This window comes from Bombina bombina, chromosome 1 (assembly GCF_027579735.1).
Source record: "Bombina bombina isolate aBomBom1 chromosome 1, aBomBom1.pri, whole genome shotgun sequence".
Lineage (NCBI taxonomy): Eukaryota > Metazoa > Chordata > Amphibia > Anura > Bombinatoridae > Bombina > Bombina bombina.
The window spans coordinates 248,153,107-248,166,388 of NC_069499.1; the positions used below are offsets into that span (position 1 = coordinate 248,153,107).

General features: G+C 39.3%; 1 protein-coding gene across 1 annotated transcript in view; it reads right to left on the reverse strand.

The window, feature by feature from the left end:
* Positions 1-13,282, reverse strand: part of VPS39 (VPS39 subunit of HOPS complex) — a 251,568-nt gene that overhangs the window by 197,419 nt on the left and 40,867 nt on the right. The window contains 2 exon segments of the mRNA XM_053697917.1: positions 300-483; positions 1,295-1,387. Coding sequence (XP_053553892.1) covers positions 300-483; positions 1,295-1,387 — 277 coding nt within the window.

The window sequence follows — 13,282 nt, forward strand, 5'->3', positions numbered from 1 at the left end:
TTTAAACAACTTCCATCCTTTTACTTTATGATGAATGCCTCCAAAAGGGTTAAACAGATAGTCAGAGCAGAATGACGAAGACACAGCTGATGAAAGAGAAGCAGGCATAGATGTGGATCCTCCAATCACTGGCTGTTTCCAGAAGCAGGAAGGGTGTGTTCCAGGAGTGCAACATTGATTACACACTAAACCATTTTATGGGGTAAGACATTAAAACAAAGAGCATTTTTATTTTTACACCTCTTTAAATTATTTAATTCAGCTGTGCAGTCATTGCTATTTTATTGTGCAACTCTCACCCATGGCCATGGGAATATCTGTCCAGTTCAGGGCACATTTGGGAGTGCAGGTCCCCTCTTCATTTAATACCACCGTCAAGTCATCCTGTCCCACTGCAACTTTACCCCCCTCTAGTGGGACTGCAAGGGGCTCCAGCTGTTTCCCAGTGGGAAAGAGCTCCTTTATGGAGCCTTTACCATCCACCTGGAAGCAAAGAGGTATAGAAATGACCCAGGACAAATCAGGATAGAGGTTTGTTATTAATGGGTAGTTTACACTCAGACAAGAAACCTTAAAACAGAGAGAAAGAGAACACCATACAGATGCTAAAGTTTACCAGATGAAAAACAATGTGCATAAAAGAATGTTTTTAAACTTTGAGCAAATAAAATATTACTATATATAAAATACTACTTATCTGGTATTATTTACAATTTCTTTATGTACCACTATTGCAGTATTTAAATGACTATACAGATTGGTCTTGTTAAATGTAACTGGATAACCTATTGTGGACTGTACCTAGAAGGATCAAGTCAAGAAAAAATGCTGATGCTTTTGCTGTTGCCTTAATGCTTTATATGATTGATCGTTATGCACCGTGTTTGCTTTATATTTGTGACATTCACTGAAAGATGAACAAATGTAAGAGCAAACAAAACCAGTTGAAATATTGCATGTTCTTCTTTAATGTAAGACTTTATCACAGTTTTATGTGAACACATTTAGTCCTGCCTTTTGTGCTTTTGACTGTATATTGTGCCTATTTTCAACAAATAATAAAATGTTAAAAAAAAATGCTAATGTTTCTCAAAGGTTTGGCTAACCGTCTTCCTCACGTCTTCAAGGGTAAGTTGAGACTGAAACACTGACACATATTGTTCACTGTACCTAGAGGGATCAGGACAGGACAAAATACATACAAGATGCAGATTCAAAGGTATCTCTGACTGTTCTACTGAACAATCTTCTAAGATTGGTTCAGGCTGAAAATGACAGAAAATGCTGTACTAACCCGAATGAGGTAATAATCCCGTTTAAATCCCACGCAGATGGAATTCTCACACCAAGCCATGGATTTGGGAACATCAGGGACGCTGAAGTCACCCTGCAACACAAATATAAATATATATATACACACACATACATACACACAATTGTATGCAAAAGTTTAGGCACCCCTGACAATTTCCATGATTTTCATTTATAAATAATTGGGTGTTTAGATCTATCATATAACTGAAGGATACAGTAATAATCTGTGGGGTGATTTGAAGCGGGCTGTCCATGCTCGGCAACCATCAAACCTAACTGAACTGGAGATGTTTTACAAGGAGGAATGGTCCAAAATACCTTCATCCAGAATCCAGACACTCATTACAGGCTATAGGAAGCGTCTAGAGGCTGTTATTTCTGCTAAAGGAGGCTCTACTAAATATTAATGTGATATTTCTGTTGTGGTGCCTAAATTTATGCACCTGTCTAATTTCGTTTGGATGCATATAGCACATTTTCTGTTAATCCAATAAAAAATTGTCAGGGGTGCCTAAACGTTTGCATACAGCTGTATATATACAATAGATATATACAAATACATACATACACATATATATATATATATATATATATATATATATATATATATATATATATATATATACACACATATATATATATATATATATATATATATATATATACACACACATATATATACATATATATATATATATATATATATATATATATATATATGTACACATATACATCTTTTAAAATTCAAAATACTACTGAGTAACATTTTATTTTGCCTTTTCTATTTGTAGCTTCATGTTTTAGTAACCTTGCAAGTTTACATTAGTGTGAACCCAGATGCCAGACAATATACCACAGTCTGTGGTTCAATTCATCGCACACAGCACTACATTCACATAGTGTCAATATGACAGTATAAACATACATTTAATAGGAATTATGACCCATAACAAAAAAAAGTAAAACATAGAATGGGTTAGAAAAAATAAATAAAAAAATACTGAACTATGGCAGACCACCTCTTTTTTTTAGTGTAGTAGATTTTTATTGGATTTTAATAAAACATAAACATAAACAGTCACATGTAAACATGATCAATTTACATACTAAAAGTGCAATACAAACAGAGAAGAAATAAGATAAAAACTAAACGGTTGAAATGGAAATAAACAATGAATAGGTTTATTAAACATGATACTAACATAATCTAATATATTTTTATGTAAAAACTTCACAATATGAAAAAGGGATAGTTGGTGATAAACTAGTTCATAAATAAGAGGTTTTGATAATGAGGATATTAATATCATAGGGAAAAAAACGAAATGTATGCTTACCTGATAAGTTTATTTCTTTCTTGACACGGTGAGTCCACGGATCATCTAATTACTATTGGGAATATCACTCCTGCCCAGCAGGAGGCAGCAAAGAGCACCACAGCAAAGTTGTTAAATATCACCCCTCCCTTCCTTCCCACCCCAGTCATTCAACTGAAGTAAAAGGAAAGAAAGGAAGCAACAAGGTGCAGAGGTGCCTGAGGTTTATAACATAACAAAAAAACCTGTCTTAAAAAACAGGGCGGGCCGTGGACTCACCGTGTCAAGAAATAAATAAAATTTATCAAGTAAGCATAAATTTAGTTTTCTTTCCAATGACACGGTGAGTCCACGGATCATCTAATTACTATTGGGAATCAATACCCAAGCTAGAGGACACAGATGATGAGAGGGACAAGACAGGGAACCTAAACAGAAGGCACCAATGCTTTATAGAATTTTGAAAAAGTGTGTAGAGAGGACTAAGTTGCAGCCTTGCAAATCTGTTCCACAGAAGCTTAATTTTTGAATGCCCAGGAGGAGGAAACAGTCCTCATCGAATGAGTCGGAACTCTCTCAGGAGGCTGCTTTCCAGCAGTTTCATAGGCCAAACGAATGATACTCTTCAGACACAAGGAAAGAGAAGTAGCCATAGCTTTCTGGCCCTTCCGTTTCCCAGAGAAAACCACAAACAGAGCAGATGACTGGCGAAAATCCTTAGTCCCCTGTAAATAGAATTTCAAAGCACGTACCACGTCTAGGTTGTGCAACAGACGTTCCTTATGAGAAGAAGGGTTAGGACATAAAAAAAGAACAACAATCTCCCGCTTAATGTTCCGATCTGAAACCACTTTAGGGAGAAACCCTAACTTAGTACGCAAAACTACCTTATCCGAATGAAAAATAAGGTAAGGAGACTCATACTGTAATGCCGAGAGCTCTGAAACTCTACAAGCAGATGAAATAGCAACAAGAAACAAAACTTTAGATGAAAACAATATAATATCTAAGGAATGCATAGGCTCAAACTGAGCCTGTTGAAGAACAAGGTTAAGACTCCAGGGAGGAGTAACCAGCTTAAACACAGGCCTGATCCTGACCAAGGCCTGACAGAACAATTGTACGTCTGGTACATCCGCCAGACTTTTATGTAACAAAATAGACAAGGCAGATAGTGGACCCTTTAAGGAGCTTGCCGATATGCCCTTCTCCAACCCCTCTTGGAGAAAGGACAAAATTCTAGGAATCCAAACTCTACTCCAAGAGTAGCCCTTGGATTCACACCAATGCAGATATTTACGCCATATCTTATGGTAAATCTTTCTAGTCACAGGCTTAGAAGCCTGAATCATGGTCTCAATGACCGACTCAGAAAAACCACGCTTAGATAAAATTAAGCGTTCAATCTCCAAGCAGTCAGCTTTAGAGAAACTAAATTTGGATGAAGGAAGGGCCCTTGAAGCAGAAGGTCCTTCCTCAATGGAAGTCTCCAAGGCGGAAGAGATGACATCTCCTCTAGGTCTGCATACCAGATCCTGCGAGGCCACGCCGGTGCGATGAGGATCACCGACACCCTCTCCTGTTTGATTTGAGCAAAAACCCGAGGAAGGAGAGTGAACGGGGGAAATAGGTATGCAAGACTGAAATTGCAAAGTACCGCCAGAGCATCTATCAGTACAGCCTGAGGATCCCTTGACCTCGACCCGTACCTCGGGAGTTTGGCATTCTGCCGAGATGCCATGAGATCCAGTTCTGGCTGTCCCCATTTGAGAATCAAGCACTTCCTTGCTCTAACGTAGGCAAAAAGAATGACTGGGGTGGTAAGGAAGGGAGGTGATATTGAACAGCTTTGCTGTGGTGCTCTTTGCCGCCTCCTGCTGGGCAGGAGTGATATGCCCAATAGTAATTAGATGATCCGTGGACTCACCGTGTCATTAGAAAGAAAAGTACCAGGTAAGGTTGTCTTCATCTCCATCCAAATGCAACTGTAACTTCTTAATGAAAGCTGACGTACCTGGTACATCAGCTGTCTCTTTCACTCTAAGGGATAAAATAGAGCAGCTCTTATAAACAGCGGAAAGACCACGCTATTGCTGAATGCCTTCTATTGGGCATTCAGACCTGTGCTATAACAGGGCTTAAACCCCTTAAAGGGACTAATAACGCCTCTTCTATTGACTTATTAAACAATATTAACAAGCAGGCAGTGTAATGCCTCAGACATTGACTATGTTGTCACTTGAATCACCCCTCAATGTGCTTATTTATAACCTTTAGAAATAAAGCGCTGCCTACATAACCCAGTGTGCAGCGCCATATTGTAACATACGTTCTCCTCTATGTGATGTGCGCTCCCAAGCAATTTAATAAGAATGCATGGTTTCACAACCGCATCTATAAAGCTCATTCTCTCACTGGCCGAAAGCAAGCTTCATAGTGAAAGGAATTTGAGCTATGTCAAATCAGCGGATCTTCAAAACACATGATGATGAATGTATGTGCTTTTAAATTCTACTGTAACTTACATTGATTGTTATTAAAACAATAACTTTATATACTATGGGGAAATAGGTTTTTATTTGGATTTGCCGCTGTCAAACCTTTTGAGCCGGCGAGGCACACTCCCAATCGCTCAACTGCAGTAGTTAATGACAGCAAAGTGTCTCTGATATTGCTGGAAAGTGCAATGTTTGCATGAGCGCACACTCACAGTAATATCCGGAATAGTGCCCAGCCCGGATGGATGCTCCACGGAATGGGGAAATACAGCAGTTTAAACCCAATTATTAGAAGGTAGGCTAAAATATAACAATACGGTTTGGATTAATTAAATAAACTCTAGTTATGAATGTTAAACGTTTGTTGATTTAATGTCAAGTATTTAAGGTCCCTTTAAGGCAGTGCTTTCCAAACTGTGTGTCGGGGCACACTAGTGTGTCGACAGCAGTGTGTAGGTGTGTCCCTGCTTCAGCAAAAAAAAAAAATTAAATTTAAATTATTTTTTTTATTTTTTTTTGGCTTCCGACTTTCCGCCTGCTATGCATATCACATGGTTGACACGTGATTGATACCTAGTGGGTCACAGATCATCTTAACCTATTGGCACAGCTCAGTGGGAACTAAAACTATTGCCATTGGTGGCTTTGGCAGCACATTGGCTCCTGACTGCACTGCGTTAATTGGCTTGTGACTGCATGTGTAGTCAGTGAGTGGGACAGCAGTGTGTTTGCAGCACAGGCAGTAATCAGTCGGACTCGCAGAGCGCTGAGGGCAGCTGCTTAAAAGCTGAGCTGGTCAGAAGTCAAAGTGTTTTGGTTTTTTTTGCAGCTAGCTCCCAGTAGTGCATTGCTGCTCCTGCTCTTGATATATGGATAGGAAGTGAAAGCTTAAAAATGCTTAATGATTTAATGCGAGTGTCTTTAGCTAATATTCCACCAAATATTCAGAAACTGTGTTCATTCCATCAACCTCATACATCCCATTAAAATAGTAAGTAGCTATTGGTGTTATTAAACTTTTTTTTAATTCTTTCACATACATACTTACTTGTTACTTGTAATTACCTATTATTATTAGTATATAATTTATGTATATGTGTCCGTATCTTTTAAAACAAGTTAGTTTAACCTCCTTTTTGCTAGTACAACTGAATTAATTACTGTGTCGCGAAATGATGTAGGTCTAAAAAGTGCGTCACCAACATGAAAAGTTTGGAAAGCTCTGCTTTAAGGACATGTAATAACGTTAAGAAGTGCCTCTCCCAAAAAAGTATTTGTTTAAAAAAAAAACAACAAAAAACGATTAACAAATAAAATAAAAATCCAGTTACTGAAATCAGTAATGGATGGGCATGTTATTTTATTAGAAATGTAATGGGATAAAGCGTTTGGCACAATTTAACAGAATTTGAAATAGAGCTAGTCTACGTACATGTTATCATAGGGGGATCAATTAAAAAGGATTACTAGTGGCAACAATTCTAGAGGGCAGCCTAGGGAAGACAATCTCTTTTTTTTTTATTTCTAAATCATCTACAGGCTGTTGCACTACAAAATGTTTTAACACCTGTGATCGGGTGCCAGAGGGAAGTTCACTCAGCAGCTACTACAATCTAACAAATGAATAAAAAAAAATAAAAAAAAAAAACAACAATAAAAAAAACACATGAAAAATGAATCTAGTATATTATATCGCAAATCATTTATTTTTATGTACATATACTTGTAAATAAACTATATGTGGTCCATTAAACCAAAACATAATTTTATACATTGACTACAGTGTAATGAATGATAGCACTTATGCTAGTATTCCAAGAGCATTATTGACATGCATTATACAAGTTTGGGAACATAAAGGGCCAGATTACGAGTCAAGCGAAAATGTTTGGTCTCGAACAATGAGGGATTTATCGGCGGGATTTGCGCTGGTATTAAAGGGACAGTATACACTCATTTTCATATAACTGCATGTAATAGACACTACTATAAAGAATAAGATGCACAGATACTGATATAAAAATCCAGTATAAAACTGTTTAAAAACTTTCTTAGAAGCTGTCAGGCTGGAAAGCCAACTGCAAGTGGGAAATAAGACACTCCCCCCTCCCCCTTCTTTTACATATGAAAAGACCCTTTACACAGACAAGAGCAAGCTGGAGAAGGTAGCTGACGGTATTCACATAAAACTTTGGGGCTTGGTTAGGAGTCTGAAAATCAGAGCAATGTTATTTAAAAATAAGCAAAACTATACATTTATTTTTTTTAAAAACTTTATGAGCTATATAAATAGATCATCTACAAAACATTTATGCAAAGAAAAAATGAGTGTATAATGTCCCTTTAAAGATGAAAGTAAAGGTGATCGCGTAAGCACAATCGTGAATTACACTAGAATGATTACAATTACTTCAGAGCTCTGGTTAACTATTTTGCAAAACAAAAGTGTCACAAAACACATTAAAAATATACACACAATATATATATATATATATATATATATATATATATATATATATATATATATATATACACATACACACACACTATATATATGGTATATATTTTTTTTTTTATTGAATACCTCCTGATTGAGAGACCATTCCCCTCGGTGGAGAGTTTGGTGGCTCAAATAGTCTGCTTCCCAGTTGTCCACCCCTCGGATGTGGATGGCTGAAATCAAACAAAGATTTATTTCTGCCCATGTCAATATGCAATATACTTCCTTCATTGCAAGGTAGCTGTGAATGCCTCCTTGATTGTTTATGTATGCCGCTGACTGAAAAGCATTGAAGAGATCCAGAACATTGATAGGTAGAACCACTTTTTCTGGAGACCAAAGACCCTGTGCTCTCAGATGATCCCAAACCGCTCCCCAACGAGACAGACTGGCGTCCGTAGTCACAATCTCCTATGACGGACATTGAAACCCCATCCCACGCAATACCGGTTCTGGGGACGTCCACCAAAAGATTGTCTGGTGGTCTGATCCAGGTGGATTAAAAAAGAGGCCGAAGGGGTCCCCGTTCCACTGACTTAACATGTAGAGTTTTCTGGTCTTTTGTCCCCCCATAGGAAGGGGAGACCTAAAACCTAAATTTGTAACCCTGGGACACAATTCCCATGACCCATTGGTCCAGAACAGATAAGAGTCTCACCCACAAGAGTAAGGATCGAGCCCTTTACTACCATTAGAAAGAAACACTTTTTTCAAATTAATTCAGGGAGACAAAATTACTATAGCTTCTTTTTAGATCTTAAAATGTGTTCATCATTTAAATATATAAAAAAAAAAATAAAAATAATACCTTTTCTCAACCAAAACTAATTCTCAATAAGGATATGTAGAGATCACTGATCCAGACTTAATGTGCAAAGAAAAAGTAAAAAATGGGGGACGGAGCCAACTGAAAGTGAAAGCAGTCGCACAAAAATCAGCTATTTTTTTAATTAAAAAGAGGTTTAAAGCCACTAATATTGGTTCAAGAGAGCTTTAAGATCCTCAAGCTATCCGCAATCAACAGGCATAGTGTGTCTCACGAACTTTATCATCTACGCACCACCGGTGCGGCGGTAGGAAAGATCGTGGCTGCGGCCTGCTATGGGCGACGCTTGCACCCAAAGAGACAGCCAACTTCCCCAGGTTCGAGAGCCAAATAGATTCGGAGGTGCCCTGCATACTAAGGGAGGGGAATCCTGTAGACGGACTGCTTAAAAATCAGGGCCTAGGAACCGATACACTCTGGAGCCTGAACTGAATGGGTGAGATCCACATGGACACCCACGACATAGATCTAAGCCACTCAACAGTAGGCTTGGGGCATAGTGAGGCCTAATACTCTTCAGGGCTTAGCGGGAGTGATCCTAGCAGTCACAAGAAAGTATAAGACTGGGATCGGGAATTTGGCGTGAATCGCCATTTACAAGGTACGTCACAAAGCTTACAGAATTAACCTACCTGCAGGGGACACATTTATCAGGCAGAAAAACATCCACATTTACATAGTAACACGAGGCTTCCTAATTCACTACATAGACAACCCCATTTGTGCGGGGTGATGCCCAGAGGTGTTGCGCCGTATGCATCCACTATACCCCAGACCTTTCACAAGTTTAAGACAAGAGGCTGTTGGTAGCTCCATCTATCAGGAAGTCAAATAGGGGTATAAACCCATGGACTGTTTTTATGGTATATACATGCAACAGGGCTGATAGAGAAGGAGCAGCTTGTGCGTGGACTACCTACTAATTACAACAGGGGAGCGGCCTGGTCTTCCGTTCCACACATCACTAAACTTGTGCACGTTTCAGTTAAAATTGAATAAGCTGCAGTTGAATTCTGAGAACTAAAAGTTGCTGGAATTAGCACCTTCTCTCCCTTTTCCATGTCAGCAGTTGTGCTGGTGGGTCATATCCCTAGACTCCCTTCCCGAGATCGCCTGTGAGGGCAAACCTTCCCCGAGGAGCTAAGTGCTATTCAGATCACAGATGTACTCAGGAACACTGTAAAGATATTAGACTATTAATGACTTCTCGACAGGGTGGTGCAGTATCTGTAGGGGCTTTAGTCATTCACTACCCTCTCATCCTATAGCGTAGGTGTCTAGGTGACAAGGAGAACTACACTGAGAGCATTCATAGCAAGCACCAATCCACCCCACTCTGTCATTTCCTTCCTTCAAACTTTAATCCAGGAAGTACATTATAAGCCCCCAAATGACATAGCTCATGGAAGTTTCAGGCATGAGCTTGAAGTCATAAGCAAGGCAAAAGGTGGATCCGTAAGAGTACTTGGTCATCTCAAACCACTCTATAGGTAGGAGGGGAGGTAGCATTGTCTTGGAGAAAGAAGCCACATATTTAGATCCCATGCTCATACCTAGTTCAGGACACAAAAGTCTTCTCTACCTTTTATTCCCAACCTTCTTCCATCATGAAGAGTCGCACACAATCGGTCAAGGAATTGCTGGTCAAAGTCACAACAAGAAGAAGAAACAAGCATTGCTGGAGCCATCACAGTTTATAGAACAAAATGATGATACAATGACTCATTCACCATCCTCCATCTCAGACATCTCTCTCGAATGAGGCACTGTTAAAGCAAATGTTCCATGAAGAAATGAGGAGCAGCCCTCTCAGAATTGAACAAGACATCTCAGACTTCGGTGAGAGAAACCTCATCGCTAGAGACAAAGTGGATGAAATATCAGAAGAGATCCCAGAATTACAGGCTACTGTGGCCTCGCAACAAACCCCAGATTCAGAAATGTAGAGGAACACCTTATGATCTGGAAAACAGATCCAGAAGATCTAACATATGATACGTTAATTTACCTGAAAAAGTATAATAATCTCTCAGATGTCATACAACAGATTTTCCAGCAATTACTCCCTGAAGAGATACATTACTCTTTCTGATGGATAGAGTACACCAAGCTCTGACAAACCACTAAACATCTGGGGCCCTCCAGAGACGTTATCACCAAACTCCAATTATTACCATATTAAAGACAGAATTATGCAAGCTGTTCGAGGAGTTTCAGAAATCACTTTCGAGGGACACAGGACTCCAACTATTTGCTGAGCTCTCACCCATCACTTTAAAAAAGAGGAGATACTTTAAACCAATAGTGACTGCATCTCACTAAGGCTCAGATAAAGTACAGATGGGGGTTTCCTTTTCACCCTATCCTTCACAGTGGACAAAAACCTCGTTCCTCATGTGTTACAGTGGAGGAGGGACAATCTATCCTTGAATAAGCTCCATATTAATAAAACAACACCATCAGCAGATAAATCACCTAAACCACAATGGAAGGCACTGGCACGCACCTGGACACCAGTCAACAAAATGGAAGGGCACAAAGGCGTAGCCAAGGATCAGAGAGCCCGACATGAGCTGTACTTGTAGGAAGTTCCTGTTTTGAATGCAATACAATATATTTCCCCATCCAACGGGATTGAGTGACTTGCTCAACTTGTTTCGAAAGCTGTAAGCCCAGAGAGGCTGTTCCAGATTGCTGGATTTGAATCCTGCTAATAATTTACTAACAATTATTATTTTTTTGTTTTTAGTTAAGATTGACCGAGAGATCCACCTTTTATTCCTATTTCTCTCTTAAAATGTACTTAATATTTCAGTCATGTATGCCTAAAGTTCTTTTATTTCTACCCTCTTTTTTCATGTTGTTTTTTATTTTCTTATGAGTACAAGAAACAAAGTTCTAGTGCAATCTGCAAAATGTTAAATTAAATAGGAGGAATAAAATCCCATCATAGTAAGACACAAGGACCTTGCGTATACACTCCTCCTCCCCCTCCTTCTCCTTCTCAAAGCAGCAACAGATGGCAACAAATCATAAACAAATGTGAGGGACTCCACACACAAACGACATCCGTAAATCAGCACTACCTACTTGAAAGGCTGCTGTTGTATCCAGGATCGCATAGGACGAACTGCTTTATCTGATGCGTGTCCTAACGAGCAAAGGGTAATAACCGTTACACAAACGGACAGAGACTCACTCGGCAGCTGTATCAGCTGTTCCCCCGATGTGGGCTCCAACACATGGAGCAGGATCCAAACAGTGCGTGTAGATGATGTTACGTGTGACGTGTCGACAGGGGGAGGGGCCCGGAGTACTGCCTGGTTACTGCCGAGACCGGGTAGCCCAAACTGGCAACAGTGGTTCCTAGAACTGGTGGCGAAATAGCAGGAACAAAGGTGAGGATCCACTGTGTAGTAAAAAAAAACGTCTTTATTATTGCAACAAGCAAAAAGTTAAAAGGCAGGTAGCATCCCACGAAGTGAGAGAGGACGTAGCACTGGTGCTAACATGTTTCATCCCTAAGGCCGTAATCATAGCATGGAGTACTAACAGGTGGGGATGGTTTAAAACAGGTAAAGTATTACCTGATTGGATACAAGTAATTAAAACTTACACACCCTCTACTATACAAAGTCAAAATACACTTGAAGATGACTGAATAATGCCTGGTCTATATTGTAAATAAACAAGAGACAACTGTCATAATAAACATAAAAAATGTTACGTCGATTGGCTCAAATGTCAATGACAAAGCTTGAGCTTCACTTATGAATATGATCTAACCACCATCGATTTCCTTGATCTCTGCCTGGTAGGAAATGGGGATGGCAAGTACTCATTCAAAGATTTTTAGGAAACCAGTTCAGCTAACAATTTGCTTCATGCTAGATAGCTGTCATCCGAAGAATGTTTCCTATGCTGTGGCAAAAGGACAATTCTCCAGACTTAAGAGGAATTGTAGCAAGGACGACGATATTTGAGGGAAGCAAATGAGTTGGAAAAAAAGAGAGAGCGCAAATATAATAGGAGTCATATCAGAGAAGCCAGGGACGAAAGTCCAAAGAAGTTACCTAGGGATAGTCTGCTAGCAGATAGTAAAACTACATGTGATACACAGACCTTTAAAGAGGTACACTATGTGACCACCATATGAGCGTCCAATTTCCAAAATCTGTAGCATTGTAAAAAAACATTTCCCACTCTTGGGCAGCGGTATGACAGCTTAAGGATACAGTGCAACAGGGTATACGCTGCACATACAAAAAAAGTCGCAATTTGGCTCAATTCTTTCACCTAACTATTATAAAACAAAGCAATAGAGCAGAGAGTTCTTGGTTATCACACCAGATTGTTCAAATTGTTGACATAGAAAATGCAAACCCTGTGAATATGTCCAAATTTCGAATACATTTACATCTATGGTGACCAAGCAGAATAGTAGGACATTAAATCTTGCCTCATTTGCACTAGCACCAGTGTAGTTTATCTCATTACGTGTATACAGTGTATGATCCAATATGTGGGTCTCACTCCAGGGATATAAACACAGTGTGAGAGAAACACATTTCGACCATAGGTTAAGGACCAAATCCACCACACCTTTGGTTCAACATTTTGCCAACTATCATCGCAAGTAAACTCGATACATTTAGGTGGACTGCGATAGAAAAGGTCACAGTACCCCAGAGAGGGGGGTGATATTGACTGTTCTCTTGGCAAAAGTGAGGTGTTCTGGATCTTTCATTTGAGATCCAGATCACCTCTAGGCCTTAACTCTAGATACGACATGACTCAATTTTTGGGAGTAATATATCATCTCTGCTTA